Genomic DNA, 24,126 nt, shown 5'->3' with positions numbered 1-24,126 from the left:
CTATTTTCAGCTACAATTTTTGAGAGATGTACTTTTTGTCCCCTTTGAGTCCTGACACCACTCCTCCAAATATTTATTTTTAATCTCTTCATAAACTGAAGCAGACTCCATGTCAAAGCAGAGAACAGATCCTTTACTCTATGCTTGCATATTTCATTATATTGCATAAATAATGCAAATAAATCCGAAAGACACAAAAGCCACATAGCCACAGGTTGGCAGAACAAAGCAGTAGACACAAGAGATTGGGCTTCAGTGCTAGAAGGTGTAAAAGCAGAGCTAGGCTTCATACAAGGCAGAAGTCCACACCATTCCAGCTGAAAACTTAGTTACTGTGGAAGAAGAGGAACTGAATCAGCTTGCCACACAAATGGTACCATCCCCTTTTCCAGTTCCTGGGGCTGGAAAGTTCTCAGAATAAATGATTGTAGGGGAAAAGAAGTTAGAGAAGTTTGATTTTTTTTTTTATTTGTCCTTGCTCATTCTTCTGGTTTTGCTCACTCCTAGGGGAATGCCCCATTTTTATTAGTAACGGAGCAGGATAACTGCCAGGATGTGCCCTTAAAGTGGAAAAACACCCATCTCAGATTTCTGTAAAAAGAAGAGACTTGGGCTTGTGTCTAAGCAGGAGGATAATGCAATTCCCTGTCTGTTTTGGATGGGTCTTGAAGTAGATCTTTCAAAAAGGTAGTAGAGGGTGACAAGAAGACAGGCTTACTGTAGCAGGTGAGTTTGTGCATGCTCCTATCTGGTCGTCTTATTAAACAAACTGGACAGCCAAAGTAACCAGCTTACTCCAAACCCAAGGTCCTCCCCTTCATATTTCTCACCATCTGCAGTCCTCCTTTTTTTGTGTCATATCTTTATTGGCAGTACACAAAATTAGCCAGGCCCTGCTCAACTAGATCAAGGGCCACCACTCTTCATGTAGTTTCCATCAGATAACACATCAGTATTTTGCTGACTAATTGGATTTGTTCAAATCAAGACCTAAAATTTAATATTCTATATTCTGCTCTGCAGTTTTATAACTGACATAACTGAAATAATTTTTCTATTGATACTCATAAATTGGAGTCAAGTTACATACAAGTTTGACCATGAATGAATCCTGAAGAATCCTTTTTTATTTTTTTTTTTTAATGTCATAGGCAAGGTATGGCTTTAATGTGTACAATTTAAGCATAGTAAAGACAACTCACTAGTTCTTAGGTTACCTATTGCAATTAAATATTGATAAAGGAAACAAACACTTTCCAATATCCTGCAAATCTGTGTCTTTTCCTTCTGTTGTCATCAGCTGCATAGTTTTCATAAGAGGCCAATGAAAGGGGCAGTGCAGTGCCTTAATAGATGCAAAGCAGTGGCTGAGTTTTGGCCTTGGTTGTCTCATTGTGGCTCTGATGAGCTAGGTAAGTCTCAGCAAGTTCATAGGTCACCTCCCAGAGTCAATGCCCTGGCATTTTATGGCCCTCTAATGAGCCGTTAAACTGGAGAAGAGGTAATTAAGTATGGTACTCGGGCATGATGTACACAGTACTGACTCCAGCTCTCTGATTTTAGGTTCCTCAGAAGACGATGAGGTCATTCAAGAAGGTCTCCTCAGGCTCAGGTCAGTCTTCTCTATGGCGTCTTACATGGCTGACTTTGTATCTATAAAGCTGAGGTGCTGCAGCGCTTGTGTCCCACCGGCTTAATTCTTGGGGAGGGGGGAGAGAAAATAATTTCGTGCACAAGCTTCAGAGTTCCTGCTTGATGCCGCTTGAGTGTTGTGTAAGACAAACAGTTTACTTAGAGTAACCCACGGCAGATACCTGTTGCCAGTTGCAGGAGTCCACGGGAACGGTGTTGGGCAGCCCACAGCGTACCCACCCGTGGCCGTAGGCATATTGAACTCCTCCAGTTCCTGCACAGCGCCAGCTGGGCGTTACTGCCATGCAGCCCATTCTGATTCCGGAGCCCCCCGGGGCTCCGGCCGTGCCCACTCGCGGCGGCGCATGCGCGGCGCAGGGACCGCAGAGCTCCCCCGCGGAGCGGCGCTGCGCCCCCGCGGAAGGCAAAGCGGCCCATGTACGCTGGTCTCTATCAGCTGCTCGGCGAGCCCGGGGCTGGCGCTGGCAAGGGTCAGGTTTTCCCCGCGTGCCGTGGAGCGGGAGGAGCTCCTGTGGCATCGCCCGGACGGATTCGCGCCCCAGCGGGACACGCACGGCCCAGGTGCGGGACGGGCTAGGACAGGGCGCCTGAGGCGCAACCCCCGCGCCGTTTGCCGTCCTACGCCTGCACCGAGGGAGCGGGGGCGATGAAACCGGACCGCCGGCGCAGTTCCTTGCAGCGGGAGCCTCCTTCAACCCGCCAGCCGAGTGGTGGCTTTCGGTTGCAAATCCCCACCTGTGAGACTGTTACCGTACGTGAGACCGCATCCTGCGGTGGAGCTCGCCGGGTGGGAGCTTCCCGCGTCTGCCCGCCTTCGAATCCCACGCGGGCTTAGCGCAAGTTCCATAAACCCCGATCCGTCGGCACTGACCCACGGGAGGACTGGCGGCACGGGCACCGCCGCTCTTCATTTTGACCAAGTGTCATTAAACCCCGTTCTGAAACCACCCGATGGTTCGGCTGGGGCCGCCCCGTCTCCCCACCGACGGCTGGCGCCTGCCTCGGACATACTGGCTCCCAAACCTTGCTCCGGCCCAAGTGTGCGGGCGGGGGGCGCGAGGTTGCCATTTAAAACGGCATTTCCCGGCAAGAGCCGTCGGATTGTTACGGGCTCTGTGCGAAACCACTGTTATCAAAACATGTACGTCGAGGAAATCCCATCCCTCATCGTTCCCAGCCGCAGGAAGCGCGCAGCCGTATCGGAGATGTGTTTTGTTTAAAAAAAAAAAAAAATTTAAAATTATAATTGTGCAGGACCCACCCCACCCTGCTTTCCGTAGTGCGCGGGAAGACATGTCACCGTGTCACCACATCCCCCGCTGGAAAGAAACCGCATTTTCTGGAAGCGTTGAACACAAGACCGAGGGCCTAGCCCTGCTCCGAGGGACGGTGGCGGGGCCGTGCCCGCGGGCATCGTCAGAGCCCTCCCGCCCGACTGCCGCTCGACTTTCGCTCTCCCTTATGCCTGGCGGGCAACGAGCGTTTGGAAACGCGTGTGGCCCCCGTCCCCAGAGCGCCAGGAACGGCCGGCGGGCTTCAGCCCCGGGCGCTTCAGGGCGGCGGAAAGGGAAGGTGCTTTTGGTGCCCGAAGCTTGGGTAAAGGCTGTGGTGGGAAGGGCTGAGCGCCAGCACCGCCTCGGTCCGGGCGTCGTTGCGGAGTCACACAGAGCCCCCCTAAACCCCGGCGGCTCTCTGCCGTGAGGAAGCGGCTGGAATAGTCCCGCCACCACCACTCACCCCCCGGACCTCCTCCCTCCGCGTTAAGAAGAGAGGGTTTCGACAGAAACCGCGTAGGAAACACGACGGGCGCCGTTATCCGGTCACACAGCGGCGAGAGTGGGCCGTGCATGGGGCAGCCGCGGAGCCCAGCGAGTGAAGAGGGGGACAGCGGGGTCTCCCCGGCTTTTCCTGCCTCCTCGGCGGCCACAAGTGCTTGGCGGCTGGGCTTGGGAATTGGAAGTAGTGGCAGCACCTCCAGCTCAGCGTAAAACACGCGTTTTGTTTCAAATGCGGGCGGGTCAGTCGTTTGCGTGGCTTTTTACTTAGGCTTTGTTGGAGGTGGGGGTCTTAAAAAAAATTTAATTGCTTTAGCAAATAGAAGCCAGAGTTGGGACTTTAAAGGCTTTAGGAAGGTGGCAAACTGGAAATTCAACACCACTGGTTTTGGTTACACAGTTTCAAGTGAAAGCGTACTGTACATTTCCACAAAATTCCCTGCTTCCTAGAACGGTCTTTACAAAAATCAGCATTATAGCAAAATCTAAGGAGAGAAATATCTTCCTTTTCTTAATATGTGAACTATTAACATTAAACTGTTTGTTTGGGTTTTTGTTTGTTTGGGTTTTGGGTTTTGGGTTTTTTTCACCAACTAGCTTGTTCTGTAGGGCTTTCCTCCCGTCTTTATCCTCTTGGCTTTCCCCCTTCCCCCAGTTCTTTGGGAATGGATTTTGGAAGGGTGTTCGTGGGTTGGGTTTTTTTTTTTTTTTTTTTCCTTCCTTTTTTTTTTTTTTTTTTTTTTCCGGAGAGTTCCCAGCTGGCAACAGCTCTCTCTACCTTCCACAAAACTTGAAAGGCTGATGTCCCTTGCAGGAAATGAATGAGTCGATAACATCTGACACCAGTGACCAGTCCAGTGACCCCAACCTTAATTCCACTAATACTGGAGGCCTGAAAATCTCAGTAAAGACCCTTTGCAAATCCACCCCCACCAAACATTTCCATTTTATAAAATGTGCATTTCTTTTGCAGTGTAAGAATTCCTTTGCAACAAATTATCTTTACGTTCACTTATTGATCTAGGTTTGTAGTTTTTAATTTATTCATCGAAGAAATGATACCAGATTTTCTTTTAACTGAAATTTGCTAACAACATTTTGTCCATTTAATGAATTCCAGCAACTCGTTTCTGTCTGTTTAACCAATATTCTAGCCTTTAAGGAATTTTTGTACCAAATCTTGTTAAAATAAATCAAATCTGACAAAACAAAACCAAAACAAAATAAAAAATCAAACAAAAAATAATTTTCAAACAACCACCAAAAAGCCCCAAACCCACAAGAAAAAAACACAAAACAGAAAAACATCCCAACAATAAATAAAGACTTTAAAAACGATTAAAGAGAATACTTTTTATCTTTTTTGAGGGGGGAGAGAGAAAGAGATCGTCATTCTGCAATAAGAAAAGTGATTTGGGGTACTTTAAGTAAGTGGAGTAAGCTTTTTTTTTTTTTTTCCCCTTTTTTTTCATTCCAGAAAACCAGCTGGGTTTTCGCGTGTGTTAAAATCTCGCACATTTATTATACACAAGATATCGTCCCCGTCATAAGATCCGAGCATATAAAATTACTGGTGATGTAATATTGTAAAATAATCGCTGTTGTAAAGGGGGAAGGGAGGTTACAAGCTAAAAAAAAAAAAAAAAAAGAAGTGGTATGTTGCACGAATGCGTAAGGCAGGTCAGTGTAGGAAGTCGACCTCCACTGTTGAAATAACCTATAGGAAATTTACGGTTGAAGACTGCAAAGGAATTTCAGGATTTAAAGCTTCTGCTCCACTTGCCAGGCTGCTTGGAGCTCGTAGCCTTTTGCCCACCCTCGCTTCTTTCTACCAAAGGATCAAGCCCAGCACCTTGGTCTTTCACACAGAAATGAGGAGCTAGCCGGGGAATTTGCGCTTTCCTGAAAGACAACAAAAGGAGTAAACAGGCCCGTGGGGGCATAGGCGTCCCCCTTAATTGGGCAGACTGATCGACGCCACTTCCCAAACAACAGCAAGTGCTTTGCAAATGCATAAACCCCTTGTATTCAGGTCCTGCACCGAACCGGTTGTTGCTTTGGCTTTTGTTTTGTGTGTGTCCTTAGGATAAGAGAGAAGGGGGAGAAGGGGGTTTAATAAGAAAGTAATTGAGCCCAGGTTTGAACAAGGTACAAGCAACGCTTATACAATACTGGATGTAAACTGAGGTTATATGCGAGTAGGGGAGGAAAGAAGACACAGAACCGGATGTTTTCATACCTCCGTCTGTACCTTCACAAGGACAGATGGGGAACCAAACGGAACCGCGGCACCTAAGAGACGGGCGGGGTGTGTGTGGGGGGGTGTTTGCACTGGGTTTATGTTTCTTTTAATATCTTTAAAGTAAGGGTTTGGCCGCAACTGCAGTGATAGCAGGGCTGGCGAGCAGGTTGTAGCTATGTACCTGCAGGAGCAGAAGGGGCTGTGCCTTCCTAGGGGGGTGTGCGCGGCTGTCATCGAGCCCGTTACACAGCACACACTGCTATTCCGAATTGGATCCCCCCCTCCCGCTGGTAGCCAAGACCTAAAACAGCAGCAGCAGCCCCCGGCCAGCGCTATTCCTCCCCCTCTTTGTCCTCTTGTCTTTTTCCTCCGGCTTTTTTTTTTTCCCTTTTTTTTTTTTTTCCCGCCTTCCTCCTCTAGCAAATCCTTTTCTCTGTCACTCCTCCTCCTCTCCCTCTCCCCCGCTCTCCCGGCGAACAATCGCTGCTGATTGAGGTTCACTCCCAATACCAGGCTTGAAAACTGGGCTCTTATTTAGGAAGTCATTAATCACATCCCCTCCCCCGGAAAGAGATGGCGGAGTAAACCTGTGAAGTACAATTCCGCGCCCCCTCCCCCCCCATTCCCCTCTAGAAATATTTTGAAACGTTTAAAACCTCCGTAGCATTCTGGGCCATATTAAGGTGATACCGCGTTTCCGGAGCGTTTTAGGGGTTTTTGTTTGTTTGTTTAAATACGACATTAGGAACGTGAAGCACGGACAGCGGCAGTACACGCGTGGACACACACACATATTCAGGCCATACATGCACATATATGGACACATGAACGCGCACACGCGTGCACGCACATACGTGAGCGAGCACATACACGCACACCACACACCTACACTCACATGAAGACACACATACACGCACACACACATGAGCACACATCATACGTGCACGCACACACGCATGCATACAAATATGTAGGCAGCAGCAGGTTTCCCTCCGCAGGGGCTCTGGGTGGCTTTTTCCACAGGTAGAAGGCACGATGTGGGTTTTACTAGTCCCTGTATTTTGCACACCGATGCCTCCCTCCATACCTAGTGCACGTTTACACGTACGGGTGTGCTCCATTTGTGAGCACAGATTCGTTTCGGTTGGAAAAGGTCTTTAAAAAATCAAGCCCGGTCTTGCATTACGTGTGGGGTTGGGGTATCCACGATCACCCCAACCATCCCATCTACAGGTTATCTGTTGTGCTCTGGGCTACGTATCGAAGCACGCGGATCTTCCTACGTATTTTTGCATGCACAGGAGCGCAGAAAGCCGAGAATAAGTACGTCATCTCGATTTCCCGTCAAGAAGCGTGCAGATTAGCTGTTGAAAAAAAAAAAAAAAGAAGAAAGAAAGAAAAAAAGAAAAAATGGGGGGGGGGGGGCGGGGGTAAAAGAAGAAAAAAAAAAAAAAAAAGACGTGTTGGAAATGTCTTGTTCATTCATAAATTCTTTCGGCGTGTCAGCCTGGTTGCAATGGCGATTGGCTGCTCCTGGCTGCTGCCAGCCCCTGAAGGAGCCGATGTGAAATTAGTAGCAAGAAAGCATGTAATTGAGCGAGTCACGTGTGCACAGGGGGCCAGAAACGCAGCCAGAGAGAAGAGGGAAAAAATCCAAAGAGGGAAAGCACATTAGACCATGCGAGCTAAATTTGCGATCGTTCCAAAGCAGGATGTTAGGTTAATGCCGAAGACCACCTCGATCCACAGGGAAAGTTTTCATCTCACCAGTTTGGAGCAGAGGGCCCGTGGGGCAACATGGCCGAAGGTTAATTTTCTTTTTTTTTTTTTTTTTCCTCCCCCCCTATTGTTTTACTATGATTTTCGCTCTCCCCCTCCCCTCTTTCCCCGCCATCTCCCCCCTTTCTCCCCACCCCAGCCCCCCTTTTCACCCAACTCTGCATTACCCTTTTTGAGCAGCTCGCTCAAGGGGGCTTTCTCCAAACCCATTGTTACCCAGCTCAGAAACTGTTCCGTACCGCCCACCCCGATTCACAACTTGAAAAGCTTTCAGGGGGCTATTGTTTGAATTGTTCCTGTTTGATTAAGCACAGTTGCGGTGGTGGGATGAGAAAACGGCCGTACACCTGTCCCAACTTTAACTCAAAGTTTATGCCAGGGAGGGATGGAGACACGTTGGAAAATAGTGTTTTCGGCGCTGCATGTGCAATAACCAGTTGTGCAATCTACCCAATTTTGCTTATTCTCTCTCCTCCACCCCTCCTCGGCCGGATTCCCCCCCACCCTTCGCCCCCACCCACCCCCCAGAGTCCTGCGCCTTGCGAGGAGAGACTAATTGGGCTGAGAATTTCTGTTGAGCAATGGGATCGGTCTTAAACCAGCAATATCCAAGTAAAGTATCGCGTTCCGTGCTGTAATGGGACTGAAAGATGGAGTTAAATGGAAAAATAGACGTATGGAGGGAAACGTGGGCTGCCCGGGGCAGAGGGACAGCCTCCGTACGCTGCTTCCTCTCAGGAACCTCCGGTGATTTTAAAGTTTTTTACGTATTTTGGGGACGAGGTTATTTATGTTAGGATTTTAAAAGAAAAAAAAAAAGAAAGAAAAAAAGCTCTTTTTTACAGTTTGCTCTTTTTCTGTGATTTTTTATTCTCTCTAGTAACTCCTTTACACAGTGGCAAAATGATGTTACCATAATTTAACTCTTTACTTTGCATCTTGTTCCCCCCCCTTCTTTCTTTTTCTCCCCCCTTCTCTCCCACCCCCCCATCCCCCCCTCCTCAACCCACACCCCCTCCCCGCCTTTCCCTCATCCTCAGCAGGGGCGAGTAAAGGTGGAGACGAGCCCGGGAAGTTGCCGGAGCAGGAAGAAGAGGAGGAATCCCAGATTTTGCACGGAACCGGCCATTGCAAATGGTTCAATGTGAGAATGGGATTCGGGTTCATCTCCATGAGCAACCGAGAAGGAAGCCCCTTGGAGTCTCCGGTTGATGTCTTTGTACACCAAGTAAGACTCTTTTTTTTTTTTTTTTTTTTTTTTTCTTTTCCATCTCTGCTTGCCAGAATTTGGTTGAGTTCAGTGTGACTCCGGTTTCACGTGAAGAGTAGTAGTAGCCTTAATTTTCCGAGGTATTTAGGTACATCTGTAATTAAAAACTCGCCTTAGGTAGTGGTTTTGTTGGCAGCGGCCAATTTGAGTAGATAAGGTTGTTAGATTGTGCTTTAGTCCCCGTGGTTGGGATTTGTGGAAGGGGATAATGTTGCTTCTTCATCTCTTCCTCTTGGATTAGAATCCTCTCCTGTGCTTTGTATTTATTTTCTAGTGCTATACTTTTGTCTTTTTTTGGACAAGGTTTATCATTTGTTACTAGACTGGTCATGAGCAGATAGATCTCTCCTCGGAAACCGATTAAAATTAATCTCGGAAAGGGGTAAATAGATGTCGGGTTTCATTCAGATAACATTTTTTTATGCCATTTACAACGCTTTTCTTGTAAACATCGAATTGCTTTTTTAAAAGCTCATCTGAGATTTGTTAGTGAAATGAAGACGTAATTATGGTGGTGTTTTGCAGTAACTCAGACCTGGAAGTGTCCCTGTGGTGACACACTGAGGCGTGCATGTGGTTTGGTTGGCTGGGTTTTAAATATTTCTTCCTAGATGATTAAAAAACCAAAAACAAACCAAAAGAAAAAGGACTGAGTAAGGGATCCAGACCCAAAGCCTCTGGGAGGCTGCTGGGGAGAGAAAGGAGCCTGTGGCCGTTGGTTTTATTTTTAAGCACAGCGGTATGAACGGTGTTTGTCTTCCGAATGGGGAAGCTGCTAGGAGTGCCTTCAGAGGAGCTTCAGAGGCAAGATTCGTGCAAAATGAGAAAGGCACTATTCCCGAGGTCTGTAGCGTGGTTTGTGAAGAAGGAGCTTGTGTAGACCTCCTCTGGTTTTTCTCTTGCTCTCCAGTCCCAACACCGCTATTTTGAATGTCACCTTCCTTCTCTGGCCTCAGAGAACAGAAGAGTGGTGTGAGGTAAAGAGACCATTTTGGGGTTGGCTTAGGGCCATGTTAGGAAGGCAGAAAGGCATTTGCAGTTGTGACGTGGTTGTCCATTTTCTATGACGTTGGCAGTGACGGGCGGGGGGGGGGGGGCGGGCGTGTTCCGTGATTAGATATCGATTCCCTTTTAATGTTCCGTTTGACCGCCCGGCCGCAGTCGGTGGTAACTTTAACCAGGCTTTTAAAAAGAAATGCACCTTTCATGAGGCTTTAATAAAAGGTGACTGAAACTTGGAGAGGCTGCTGCTGCTGGGGCATATTATATGCCTTGCTTCTTGGCGGCGGTGGAGTGGTTTCTGAGCTTTGCTGTCTTACACACACCTTAAGGGCTTCCACATCGATGTTAGCTGCTTGCATTTGGAATTATGTGCAAAGTGAAGAATAGTGAACTTACTAAATTCTTACATGTCCTACTTTGTGCTGACCTATGAAGTACACCACCACCTCAACCCATCCCCCCTTTTTCCTTTTTCTTTCTAGGATTGAATGAATTTTAACAATTAGAAGAAGCAATCTTTCTCCTCTGCCTCCCTACCCCCCACTTTCTTCCCATCTTTGTACCATTTTCTGTCATGAAATTGCTCTTTTCAGTTCCGTACATTTACTTTTTTATCCATAAACCCTTTTTCTTCATCTCATTTTCTGTTTAAACACATCACTCTTTTTGCTTCTCAGATAATAGAAGGCAAACATCTGAAGCATTGCAGCGTTTGTTAATAAAACACATTTGGAAAGAAAGATATTAGAGCTGTGGAAGCAGAGAAGTGTTGAACTCTGCTGCATGATAACGTGATACATTTAAGTCATACCAGACATGATGTGCTGTCCCTTAATGGAAAGTGGTCAGAGAGAATAATAAATTATGTGAGAAATCTGGAAGTCACCACTCATGTGTGTCACCTAAAGGAGGGGGTGAGAAGGAAATGTTAGACATGTTTGGCTCTCCTTTAATAAACTATAATTTATTGATATCCTGAGGTTGCTAGGACATGGCACAGTGGAAAATAGCATGTTTGGTTGCATGTGCACTGTGCATCACAGTCATTTGGAGCATTTCTTAAGACGTTTTACTGAGTGAAGATAGTAGCAGTCTGCCTTCCACCAAAGAAGAGGCATTTCTCACCTTTTTCTTTCTGATGTAATCTAGGATTGATAAATTTCACAGTGAGAGAAATCTTCTTTCCGTCAGTCCGAAGCAGAATTGTTCTGTTTAATATGATGGGGAGAAGCAGCATCTGTTTTGTTGTGTAGATAATTTATATTGTTTTATAGTATGCTTTGTGTTAGCTGGCCAGTGGTAACAGTAGCATCCAGAGCATGAAAATGTCTTTAAAGCAGTCAAGTTATTTAACAGTGCTGCTTCTTGTACAAGAGAGGCTGTTGCCTGAACAGTGACTGCAGCCTGTTCCTGTTAAGTTTCATTAATCTGAAAAACTTGGTCCTGTGAAAAGGCCTTTTCAAGGCAAATATGTTAATCAGTTGAAACAATATATTGCTGTTCAAAACTGTCTGGAGGACTCTTCATTTATTTAAGTGTGCACTCACTCCTACAATGTTTGTGGCTGCTAGTGTCAGATAGTCAAAGCAGAGCAAAGAAGCTTCCATCAGACTTAGCCCAAGTCCTGTCAAAGCTAGGTTGAATCTTGCAACAAGACTTTGACTCCCTTACCTTGCCTTTGCGTGCTGAGGTCATGCCTAGTTGATGAGATTTGGCTATGAGCAAAAATTTACTGGATGTCAAGTCAAAATTCCTGTCGTAGTTTAAGCTCATTACACCTTAGACTTCTGAGCTTGCAATAAATAATTTTGCTTTCTGCTTGGAGTTCCCCCTTGGTTGTGTGCAGGTTGTAGTCAGTTTTTCTAAGCTCTGTGCTTTGCTAATTGTATCTATTGATATTTTTAGAGGACAATGCTTCTCTTTGGACTTCTCTTTCCCTTCACCTAATGAAAGTTCTGTTCATGAAACAGAGCTTTTAGCAGAGCTTTTTTAGCAGTATTGAGCTTTTAACTCTACATTTAAATCCTTCCTTCAGCACTAATCATTTTGATTGATCTCTGAACTACTTTCAGGTTGTTGTTGCCCTTCTGGTAATGAGGTACCCAGAGCTGAAGGCATTATTTAAGGTGGAAACACATCAGCCACCTTCATAGGTGTGTGCATCCCTGTGTGTGTACAATGTAAATTTGGGACGTTTGCAAACATCTACACTCTTAGTGTCTTTTTTCAGCTTTATCCTGGGGACATTTACGAACATCTACACTCTTAGTGTCCTTTCTCTGCTTTATTCAGGTATAACTTCTAGCTTTGAGTCATTCAGCATTAGACAAAAATTACAAGTCCTAAAAACGATTTAATTTCTCAAAGACAAATCATGCCCAATGCAGCAGTGTCTTGGTCCACCTTTTTTTTTTTTTTGTTTTACCATAAATGAAGAGCAGTCAATGTCAGTCCTTTGTTAAATCCAGGGAATGAGCACCTCACTGAATTGGGCTCAGTATTGTTATCTGGACTTTTAATAGGTTAGAATAGAAAAAATAATACAGCTTGCTTCTCTTTTATGATGTGAATTCTGCACATAGTTGTGTGTGAGCAGCTCCTGTTAAATTTTACAAGATCTATTTCTCAAAGGGTGAAACAGAACTGGAGAGGAGAATTGAGCAAAACCTTTTGTGGTGCACAGAAAAAGGTCTCCATTGCTAAGAACTAAGAGGAGCTCAAGCTCTCATAAAAGTGGAGGAAAGGATGGTGTTTGTTACTTTGATATGTTTTTATTTGGCATGTTCAAAATTGTACACACAACTTGGATGTGTACAACTTCTTTTGGATGCTGACAGAAAGGGAAAAATGCTTTGGAATATTTTTTTTTTTTCTCTCATTGTGTAGGGAGTGTTACAAAAGCATCTACTTTCCTTGCTTAGCATAAAGCCCAGGTGTTAAAGCTGATAAGGACGAGTAGGTTGTTGGGTGTAAAGACATACAATTAAATACATTTTTGGGGGGCTATCAAGGGTGATAATTTTATGTTCTGGGTAATGTCTTCCAGATGAGATGGATTATTTGGTTTAGAAGGTGTTTGTTGGGCCCTGTCTCTGTAGTTCAAAATTCTCACTGCATTAAAGGATTGATAGAGGATTTCTGAACTGGGACCTTAAAAAATGATCCTTCTGTGGGATCCTCTTTTATGAGATGGGGAGAGGAAGGAAGGGAGGAGCAGCGTGCAGGAGGTGGTGTATTTTGTTTTCTCATTAAAGGAACATGACTGGTTTGAAATTTGTCACTTTCATCTGGACTTTCTAACCGTTGCTGCAAGTTACTGTTGTGACAAGATTTGATAAAACAGGAAGAGTTCACTGAGGTCTTTGCTGCACTGTTCTTTGTGTTTGGTAAATTTTGCTGTCCTTGTTGCAAGTACCTGTAACAAAAGAAGGGGAAATTACTGAGACTATTCAGTTATGTTTGTAAACAGAAGAATAAATGGAAAACTAGACATGTAAGCTGAAGAACAGATGGAAAATTAGACATGTGAGCCACATCTGAAAAGTGTTTTCCCTTATTTTGACTCACCGTCCTTGTTGATGATTCACCAGATGCCTGTTCTTTAAGTTCCTAGTAGTACAGCCACAGCTGATCTACTTTTTTGAGCATCAAATTGGGCATGGCATGATACAATGCATGCTGACTTCCTTATATTGTGGTGTGGATCCTGTGCTTCTGTAAGGATGCATTCATTCATCTAGCACATCTTTTCTATTTCTATACTATTAGGAGCCTGTTCAAAGCTGCTTAAATGCTCAGGATAACTGGAAATTATGGTTAAGCAAGTAGGATCAATATCACATTGCTCCTTACCATGAAATATGACATAGCAATGCCTTTTTGAAGTACAGAAGTTTCCATGCAGAGGTTGCTGTCACAAACATGTCATCTTTGACTTCTGCTGGGCACCAGGCAAGCCCAGCCCTAACCAAAACAAAAGTGGCTAGCAGGATTTAGAGAGGGAAGCTGAGGAAGGAAGCAAATGGGGAGTAAACCTGTGTCTGCAGTGAGCAGATCCTGCAAAGATCAGAGGTGGGCATCCAAGTCTGTTCAGCAGCCTCAACGTGTGTAGAATCTGTAATGGGTAACTGCTGGAGAGCTGGAGCCAAGTGTTGGCACACACCAGTTGTGCTGGAGCATACTGAGCAAATTGACTTTAAATTATGGGGACTGTGGATTTGTGGAGTAGTGCAGCCTTGTTTGGGATTTTTTTATTTATTTAGGCTACTAATTAGCCCAGTCCTGCATTTCCAGTCCTAGACAGATGGCAGAATACTTCACTGAGGGGCTTGATGGCTGTCTGAAGAAACCTGTAATTTGGTATTCAAGTTATGGAGCTGCCATCTGTGGAAATACCTTCCAGATTTCATCTTTTTTACTCCTAAAGCCAAGATTACAGTGCATTTTTATCAATAGATGTATTTAAGGGAATGGCAAGTCCCATTAAACCTAAGTGGTGTTGAATCAGATAAGACTTTGCTGAAGAAATTTAAACATTAAATGTTGACAAGCAAAAATGACAAAGAGCTCTGCAATGGGACTCTTGTCTTAAGAGCGATTTCCCTCCTTGGCAGAGCAGTCAGTAGACCCTTCCCAGAGCCTGCTGTCCTCCTTTTCTCCAAGGCTGAGGAAGCTGTGCACAGAGGTTCTGCTGGAAGGAAGAGGATATTTTGTCTGGGGCACAAATGTGAGGTATCAAAGCAGAGATAAGAACTGAAGCTAAAAGGAAACAAATTGTCAGTGTGGGGAAAAAATGTCATTGTTGTTGCATGTCCTGGTTTGTAACTACATCACCGAGGTAAGAAGTATTTCCAGAGACAGTTTGGGTTTAGTCTCTTCACGGAGCATACTTCCATGGAAATACTGTTTGTCTTCCTCCTGTAAGCCATCTCAGAAAAGGCCTCTTGTCTTTCCCCACTAACCATCAACAGAAGCAAAATTAGACCCATCAGTTTCTACAAAGGTGGATAAAAGTGACTCTAAAGGTGTCATTTAAGATCCTAGGAACCCAGAAATCAGAGGTTAAAGATGTTTATGATGTTTCTTAAAGACAAAGAAATAAAGACATACAGTTTACATTTTGAATTCCCTGTATTTAAGGGTGCTTTTACTCTCCCCCTTTCACTGAATCATCTGAAAGTTCTCATGACTGATAGAAAGGTATTTTGGGACACTTAGTTCTGTCTGAGGGACAGTTATTCAAGACAGGTCTGGACTAGCTTTTGTTTTGCTGGCTGTCACTGGTGAAAGCAGTGAATCCCTAAATTGCTTTCACATCAGCAGAGTATCATTAAACAGCCTTGCATGGAAGGTAGGGAAGTGTTTCTGATTGCTTGAGCATATTTAGTTGGAGAAATTGGCTTTTTCTTAGATTATTCTGACTGGTCCTGACTTAAAATGGTGAGGGGTTAACTCCTTGGGAGATGGTTAAAGGGAATTCCAGCTCCCCACTCCAGAGATGGCTCAGCTGCTTGCAGAGCAGCTGTGGAAACTGCAGCAAGTTTTACAGGCCATGGTATTAAGGAAAACTGGCACTGATTTTGATTTTCTCTTAACATGCAAAGCTGTGACATGCAGCCAGGTCAGCAGCTGCTCTGCAAGCAGCTGAGTTGGCTTTGGAGTGGCAGCTTGCTGAACAGGTGGAGGTTGAGAGTCCTACAGCCACCCTTCTTGGTGGGAGTCCTACAGCCATGATTATACCTTTATATTTGGCAGCAGCACTGCTGCCTAAGTAAGCTTCAAGGGCTTTTACTGCACTGCCTGTTGGGCTAGCCTAAGTGCTTGTGAAAGCTGCATGGCAACCCCAGCTGGGGAAAATTTGGGGGCTGTACCAGATTTTTATCATTTTTTATCACAGAAACCGCACAAGTATGCAAACAAGCAGCTGCCAAGAGCCAGGTGAGGATTGGAGCTGGTAGCTGTTGTGGTAAAAATGTGAATGAAGCTGCCATCTCCTGTGGTGCAAAAGAGCAGAAGGCTGATACCTTCAGGTAGGGGTGAAGAGATAACAAAGGTGGTTGTGACTTCTCAAGAGAAAAAGGCAGTTGTGGGTAGTGGAATGACTACAAGCATTGGAGCTCTCCTTGGAAGCATTTTGCACAGAAGCAGAAGGTTTGGGTTGGAAGGGACCTTAAAGATCCTTAAAGGGTTGCTCAGGTAGAATGTTTCAGGAATTCTTTTGGGTCACAGTTCAGTTCAATCTTACCCTTTTCCCTTTCTTGTTTAATTGATTACAGTTCAGCTGTGGCTTTGAAATGTCTTGAATTGCAGTTTGCAATCAGCACTATTTAGACAATTTTTGGAGAAGGAGGAATTTTTGATTCATTGCAATGTGTATTTCCTGCTGCTGCAGAACACAACTAACTATATTTACAGGACATGGTCATGATAATTTGGCTGTATCTTTTTAGCAGAGAGGTGAGAGCTGAGTGAAATGAATTGATAATCTGAAAAGTGTAGCTCCTTAATCACACCAGATGTTTAAGTTTGAAAATTAAATACATCAACACATTGGAAAAGGTACTTGTCTGAGAGTATGTAGGATGTCTACTGGGGGACTTCCCTAGTCATAGAAAATCCACCCTCTGCCCTGTACTCACCAGTGATGAGGCCAAGCCTTGATTACTGGGTTCAGTTTTGGGCCCCTCACCACAAAAAGGACACTGAGGTGCTGGAGTGTGTCCAGAGAAGGGCAAAGGTGGTGAAGGGTCTGGAGAACAGATAAGGGAACTGGGGTTGTTCATCCTGGAGAAGAGGCTGAGGGGTGACCAGGCTCTCTACCACTCCCTGAAAGAAGGTTGCAGTGAGGTGGGGGTTGGTCTCTTGCCCCTAGTAACAAAGTGATAGGATGAGAGAAAGTGGCCTCAAGTTGCACCAGTGGAGGTTTAGCTTGGATAGCAGAACAAACTTGTTCCCTGAAAGGGTTCTCTAACACTGGAACAGGGCTCTCCAGGGAGGTGGTTGGATCCCTATCCCTGGAGGTGCTTCAAAGAGACAGGTGTGGTGCTGAGGGACATGGTTTAGCGGTGGACTTGACAGTGTTGGGTTTCCAGTTGCATTTGATGATCTTAAAGATCTTTTCCAACCTAATCCAATGCTATGATTCTATCCTTGATCTATTATCAGTGCAGCAGCCAAGGAAATTACACAGATATTTTCTATTGAAAGTCCTAATCTAGTGCTGAAATTACTGTTCTTGAAGGAGAGAGGCTCTAAAGGTTTGGTTTGGGTTTGTAAGCATCACAGGTTAGTATTTTCTCCTGTTAGAATTGTGTTAACAGGTAAAACCTGAGAGAATGCACATAATCAATATTTGGTGTGTATCAATTGCTCTGCAAAATCAAATATTCAGTGGCTGCTACAGACCTTATGATGCTCTGTTAGAAAACACTGATATTATTGCTTTAATAAATGTCTTCTCATGAAGGTAGCTGAAAGTGGTTTTCCAGTCAAAGACAATCTGCTCCTCTTCTAATGAGCCATGGTCATTTGTAGGTATGCAAGAGTTGAGGGATTTTTTTTATTTTTATTTCGAGACTGCTTTTTATTGTAGTGCCACTTGAGGCTGCTTTAACATTTGTGTTAGAACTTTCTTTGTTTGTGGTCATATAAATACACGCACCAAAAGAATCCCTGGGCTGAAGTTGAGACTGAAAGTGACAGCCTTTGTGTACTTTAAGTCAACTAGAGTAAGTGTGAACTTGTGGTTTGGGTTTTGTTGGGGTTTTTTCCCCCCAAAGTATAGATGTCTTTAAAATCTTTTAGTAGTGCCTGTGTGCTATAATGTGGAGAAAAAAAAAAAAAAAGCTTTATTTCATTTTACAACTGTGTTTTGCAAGGCAATAATCAAAATCTTGGTTGGTTTTATGGGCTATTTGTAATAACACAAATAAGGGGGCTTAAAAAGCCTCTGATGACCATGTCTAGTAATTTCTGAATATTCTTAGGCTCATTATGTTGGAAATACTAGAAATGTATGAAATTTTTAATGCACAATTTACCTAACAGACCCACGCTGACTCCTGTAGACTTTGGAAGTAGCCTCCCCCCAACTATTCCCTGTGTTTACCAGGTGTGTATTGCTCTCTTACCTGGCCCAACACTCACAGATTGCAGGTTATTGACATTTAAGTGGAATGACATCAAAGAATTATTTGCAAACCTGACAGCTACCCTCTCCTCCAGGTAATAGAAACAGTAGGACTGCTGATGAAAGGAAATTTGAGAGTTTCTTCAACAAGAACTCTTCCTCAAAGTGATGAAACCATGGTGTCCCTTCTTTTCTTGTAGATGTTACAGACAAATTCTGTTCCATCTTTTCACATGAAGTTGTCCCACTGACCTGAGAAACTTAGCCAATATGCAGGACGGTATTAGGAGTGGATTTTAAGCTTCTTATATGAATGCTTTTACTAGAAGTTTGTAGTTTATATCCTAGTGGAAGGTTGGGCAAGGCAGCCTGGTCTAGAGGAAGGTGTCCTTGCCCATGGCAGGGATTTGGAACTAGATGACCTTTAAGGTCCCTTCCAACCCAAACCATTCTATGAATCCTTTTGGTTTTGTGAGTGTTTTTTGTACTCAGAAGCTCGAAGGCCCTGTTGTGCTCTGATTTGTTCCTTGTACAGAACGTAAAGTGCAGAGTAGTAAACAAGGGTTTGGGTCAGTGCTGCTTAATTAAAGTTGAACTGAAAATGATACAACATAATGTGTACACATGAGCATGATGTTTATGTAACTAATTTTCCACAATATTCTGCTTTTTTGTGTAGCATTTATTATCTTGCCTAAATCCTGACCACTACTTTGCCACTCTACTTTGATGCAAAGCTCTTGAGCTGATAATGTTGTGGGTTTTTTCATCTTCCTGTTGCAAAATTGCCCAATTCTGTGTTGTTCCCTCCCAGGAGGGAAGAGTGGTAGGAGTATGTGAAATGCTCCCAGGGTGCTAAAAGACCTCTCACCACCGGTGCAGTTGGGTGCTGTTGAAAGGGAATGAAATTCACCCTTGCGGTGGGGTGGGAAGCACCTTGGAATTCAGTAGAGACAGTTGAGGCCACCTGTCCAGGGCCTTGGACTTCTGGCAGGGGTAATGGGATGTGGTAGGTAGTGGGAAAACTGGCAAACTGTTGCAACTGTGTATCTGGTGACGAAGGGAAGGGTGGAATCCTCCTGGAAGAGTCCTTCATGACCTGCCTTTTTCCTAGGCCCCTGTTAGGAATGCAGAGATCCTGCCCAGACACAAGGGAGAACAGTGGCTTGAGAGGAGGGGGAAATAGCTGAACCTTCTGTCCAGTGGGCAGTTGGAGTGGAGTTGGAGGCATAGTGTGCTCCTCAAATATTTGTAGATACAACTAGACAAAAGGTTTGCATTTCACCCCTACAGGGATCAAATTCTCATTTGGCTGTACCAAACTTGCTTTGTTTGTCTGCTTCTTTGTTTGGGTTTTTGGGGAGGTTTCTGAGTGTGTGTTAATTAAACAAAGCATGTTACATTGTAACAGCTATTTTAGGTGAATCAAAATAAGTTTGTTTTTTTTTTTTCACTTGGTTGGGTTTGCAAAACCTGTGGGAAATGTAGGGCTGGAGTTAACTCAGTGAGGAATGCCTGGTTTCTTGTGTAGGGATTTATGTGGTCGTAGCACAAACACTGGGGATGGCTAGCAGGGCATCCTGTTCATCCTGTGTGATTCCCGAGTTAGAAAGTAGTACAAGTGAGAAACCAAGCTAAAAGCAAAATCATTCTGTAAAGTGTTTTTAATTGTCTTCAGGAATTAGTGATAATTGCTAAAAGACAGAGGTTGTAAGGAGATTGATCTGGATGTGGGGCAGATGCATGAGTAAGCAGCAGAAATGTAAAGTTTCTTTGTAGAGAATCTCCGATGTCACCACTGATGTTAAAAAGAACTGTGGGACTGATCTGTAGTTGATTAGCCAACCAAAGATTTTAAAGGCTCATTGTCAAGATGGAAATCACTAATTTTAAAGATTTTTCAGGCTGAAACAGAGTACATCTGGAGAGAAAAATCTTTGCTTAGACTAATTGGAATAAGATTTTGCTAAGTGCAAATTCATGCTTTTGCAAACACTCGACACAGCAGTGAATGCCACATCTTTCACTGAGAGCTTGGTTCTCCTGTACTATATAGTCTGTCACCTACACTAAAAGTAGGCCATCACGTTCTTCTCCAGGAACTGAAAAATCAGCTGAAGTCTGATCTGTCCTATTTGGAAATGTGTAAAATGATTTACATTTAAACCACTCTAGTCGAAGAAGGTTCCTTTAAATTTGCTCTGTCTTCTGTAGAAATCAGCAACAACATCTGTCACGAAATCAAGATGTATTTTCTGTTTTAAATTATGCAGTCATTAAATGCAAAGACAAAATGTTTTTGTGAGACAGCAAACACTTTTTATCCAAATTAATCTGCAGTCTGCTTTGGGCAACAAAATATCATTTTGTTTAATAATGTAATTGGTGGATTCAGTTTCCTCAAATAATTTTTTTCTTTACATGAATCTTCCTTAAATTATTTTCGTGAAGCAATTACTTTTTTAATGTAAAATTGTTTTACTTTTTCTAATCTATCGGTTTTTTTTTCCTGTTGCCCAAGGAGGTGGTAGAAGCCCCATCCCTGAAGGTTTTTAAGGCCAGGCTGGATATGGCTCTGAGCAACCTGATCTAGTTGCTAGACATGTAGTGATATGTCCCTGTCCATGGCAGGGGGGTTGGAACTGGATGATTCTTGAGGTCCCTTCCAGCCCTAAAAAGTCTATGATTCTACTGGAAAGTAGTAGTCCATTCCATGCTTAAGTGGGTTGATGGTTAATCTTCACCATAGGGATGATCATTTCTTCAACTGGTGACAACTGTAAATGGACCAAGATTAGACTGGGAAAGTGGCTAGAGTTGGAGCATTTTCCCTTTGTCAAAGATTAATTATTGGCAGTGTTCATTATTCAAGAGTATGATTACTACAGGAAGGCATAACCGTTCCAGCTAACACCACTTCTGAAATCCTCTCTTTCTCAGTTGCAAATGTATAAAATGCAGGCTAATCGATTAGGTGATGTAAAGGCAGATGATTCAGTTCTGCCATTTCCCATGCTGCCGGCAAAACGGGCAGGACGACGGAGATTTTGCATTTTTAATGTAGCAGCATAAATCCCCTAACAGATTTTAAGTCTTAGCTAAAGGACTTAAATAGGCAGTTTGGAGATGAGGGTTTCCTAGCTGGGAGCGCAGTGAGCAGGAGCCTCCTTAATCCGGGGTCCCCCCGGCCGCAGGGTGAGGAATTCGCAGCCCCCTGGCTCGGGTTGCAGCCCCCGCGATCAAACTGGGGAAGCCAGGGTCAGGGCCATTCATTGCCTATCGCTTCCTTGGGCCATTTATAACCCAGACAGTTAACTGTGGCCCAAGGAAGTGATTGATGTGCAAGATTTCCAAGATTTTTATTTTTATTAACGCTCTTAATGTGGGTTAGACTTTTTTTTTTTTTTTTTTTTAAAGAAAAGCAATTTTGAGCACACAGTGCAGAACTGGAAATGCTGGTTAGCATCTTGGAGAATGGAAATAACGACTTCTGGAGGAGGCAGTGCAGAAATTAGTGCATTTAACCATCTTTTCAGCCACGAAGCTGCTTCTTGGGCTCCGCGGCACTGCTGGCATGGTGTGGGTGAGCACCGCCACCGCATCCCATGCTGGAGGAGCTGCCATGGCGCAAATGCAAATAAATTTCATTTTTTCCCCCCCCATGAGATTAGCAGGTATTTATGCGGGCGCTAAGCGCCATGGTAGTATCCGTTTGCAGGGGCATCAACGCTTCCGAAGGCAGCCGGGGGGTTAAGGGAACATCCAACGCTTTGTCCTTATCTCGCAGCCCACACGCCGGGCGCGGGGCTGCCCAACAAGATGGCGCTGGAGCGGGCGGCCCGGCCCGGCCCGGCCCAGCGCAGGCTTCTCACCTGCAGCCCCCGCCGCATCCTCCAGCCGCAGCCATCGCATTCTTCGCCACGCTGAGCGGGGGCCCCGGGCAGCTTTTCTGCCCGTAGGCCCCACCCGCCGCCAGTGCCACCCTTTGTTCCTCGGCGGCGGGGTCCTGCCCCTTCCTCCGCCCCACGGGCGGGAAGCTTGGCCGCGGGCTGGCTGAGGGAGAGGTGGCTGTCAAAGGGGGAGCCGGGCAGGCGCGCCCCTGGGCAGCCCCTGTGCCGTTCGGAGCGCGGTGCCTCGCCCGCTCCGATCCTTTTGAGGGCGTTGAAGCCGTGGAACTCCGGAGATGTCGCTGCCCTCACCCTGTGCGGCGGGGGACTGGGGGAACCGCTGCCTCTTCCCCCCGGGTCAATCCCCTCGGGGCCAGGGGCGAGCCGCCCACCCAGCCCCTTATAGCCCTCCCCCAGCTCCTTATAGCCCTCCCCGCTAGGAGCAAGGGTGCAGGCCTCGTAAAGGGAGGGGTCGGAGAGCTTGGGGATTCGGGGTGATGTCCCCCCCTCCTCCCCTTCATATTAAAACCCGCTTTGCAAACAAATAAAACAAATGCAGCCTCCTTTTAAGGAGCGTATGAAACCCGAGCTAAGCGTTGTGTTTGTTTGTTTGGCTTGCTTGATGCTTAGAGGAAAAAAGAAGAATTAGATGTGCGAGAGAAAGTCAGACATTTGGTGATTCTTCTTCAGCCTCTCAGTTAAACTGCTAAACTTCCCATCTCAATGACCAAGCAACACATGCACTATGTTGAAATAGCCGTTTTTTTACAGAAATACCTGAAATTTGCAAGTGAACACGTTTTTGCCAGCAACCAAGAATTTTTCTTAAACTTGTTAGAGCTTTTTCAGCAGCGTTTTTTACCTTGCGGCTCACAGTTTCTCTTTAATTTGCCGTCTGAGTATTGCAACCTGAACGGCACAAAGGCTTTGCAAAATATTCAGCAGAATGAGCTACCCTCGTTTATTTTGAAGAAGAACGTAGCCCTCCTTCATGCTTAAAAAGTCCTTCAAAAAGATTAATGACTGTGGGATTCCAATCCTGCAAGCACTTGTTCTTTTAAAGTAACAACTATTTGGGTAAATAAAGGTTTCAGGATTAAGGCTTTAAATATGCAACTTTTAGAGCTATTTACCCCTTAAAAATGGTCTTCCGCTTTACTCTGGACTTGAGCAAATTTTCTCATGGACTTGATGGAATTTTTGTGTGGCTTTTTTTTTCTTGTGTAATTACGATTTCACTACTTAAAGTACTGTTTAATTGAGGGTAGTATTGATAGTGCAAAAGTATATGCATATATATGTACACTTATATATACTTTTGTACTTTATATGAACAACACAACAACAACACTTCTGCAAAGGAAACAAAATCAATCTTTAATAGCAGGGGTGTGCTAATATTGATTTTTCCGTCTAGGTGGGTGAGCTGTATAAAAGTGTTTTACAGGTTCTAATAGTTTAACCAAATTTTCTTTATTTTTATTTTTTTTTAACCTTTGAAAATGTAAATCCACTTCCAGGCTGTGTGATGATTCATCCCTCTGGGACAGCCTCCCCTATGGGACGAGTTTTGCATAGATCCCTTGACTGTGATACATTTGTGTCAGTTCCTCCTCCTTTTTTCGTCAGCATCCAGGTCGCTGGGATCTTTTCTGGTAACATTTTTATTTGCAAACGATTTTTTTAGATGTATCTGTTATGAAGGGAATTGGTCCTGACAGAACCCTAAGATTCCTTTGGTTGTCTCAGAATAGTGCAGGGATTAAAGGCTGCTTTGCTTGGATTGTTAGCCTCAAATAGATGACACATGAAAGTGTTTGTCAAGCAGAAGTATTTCACATTTCAAGTACAAATAACTTTGTCTCAAGTTTCTATAGTTTTGTAATTAATTCAGGTGTGCTGTCTGGCTGTGGACTTTCAGTTTAACACGGGGTTGTTTTACAAAATGTACATTTTCATTTTATTTATCCTACGTGTCAGATAATTGGAATATGCAGCTAACGTTTCCAACTTACTTTAACGTCTTGTATGTAAAATTCCTTGTCTGTTTTTAAGGTTAATGTTAGATCTTGCTTTTACAGTCCTAAGGGGGGTGTGTGTGTGCATAAATGCTTTTCCCAAATCTCAGGAAGCCCAGTAACTGGCATTCCATACATCAGTGCTTTAATGGTGTTTTAGTTGCTATGCATCAAACTTTTCCTTGCTGTTTTTGTGAGCCCCAGAATTGTGCTGGATGGTTGTTTTGAAATTAAGCACCTCTGTTAATATTGAAGGAAAAAAACGTAAGTTGTTTGCTGAATATGTGATAACTCTGCTAGGCTTTTGTTTGGCTTGGTTGGTTTTCCTTCCTGAAGAAGAGGAGCCTGAGGGGTGCCCTCATTCGTGTTTAG

General features: G+C 44.5%; 1 protein-coding gene across 1 annotated transcript in view; it reads left to right on the top strand.

The window, feature by feature from the left end:
- The first annotated feature begins 1,578 nt into the window (after window positions 1-1,578).
- LIN28B (lin-28 homolog B) overlaps window positions 1,579-24,126 on the top strand; it is a 63,986-nt gene continuing 41,438 nt past the window's right edge. The window contains exons 1-2 of the mRNA XM_054393155.1: window positions 1,579-1,612; window positions 8,490-8,677. Coding sequence (XP_054249130.1) covers window positions 1,579-1,612; window positions 8,490-8,677 — 222 coding nt within the window. The remainder of the gene's footprint in view (window positions 1,613-8,489; window positions 8,678-24,126) is intronic.

Source organism: Indicator indicator, chromosome 27 (assembly GCF_027791375.1).
Source record: "Indicator indicator isolate 239-I01 chromosome 27, UM_Iind_1.1, whole genome shotgun sequence".
NCBI classification, from domain to species: Eukaryota; Metazoa; Chordata; class Aves; order Piciformes; family Indicatoridae; genus Indicator; species Indicator indicator.
The sequence above is the reverse complement of the archived record's forward strand: the minus strand, read 5'-3'. Positions and strand labels throughout refer to the sequence as shown.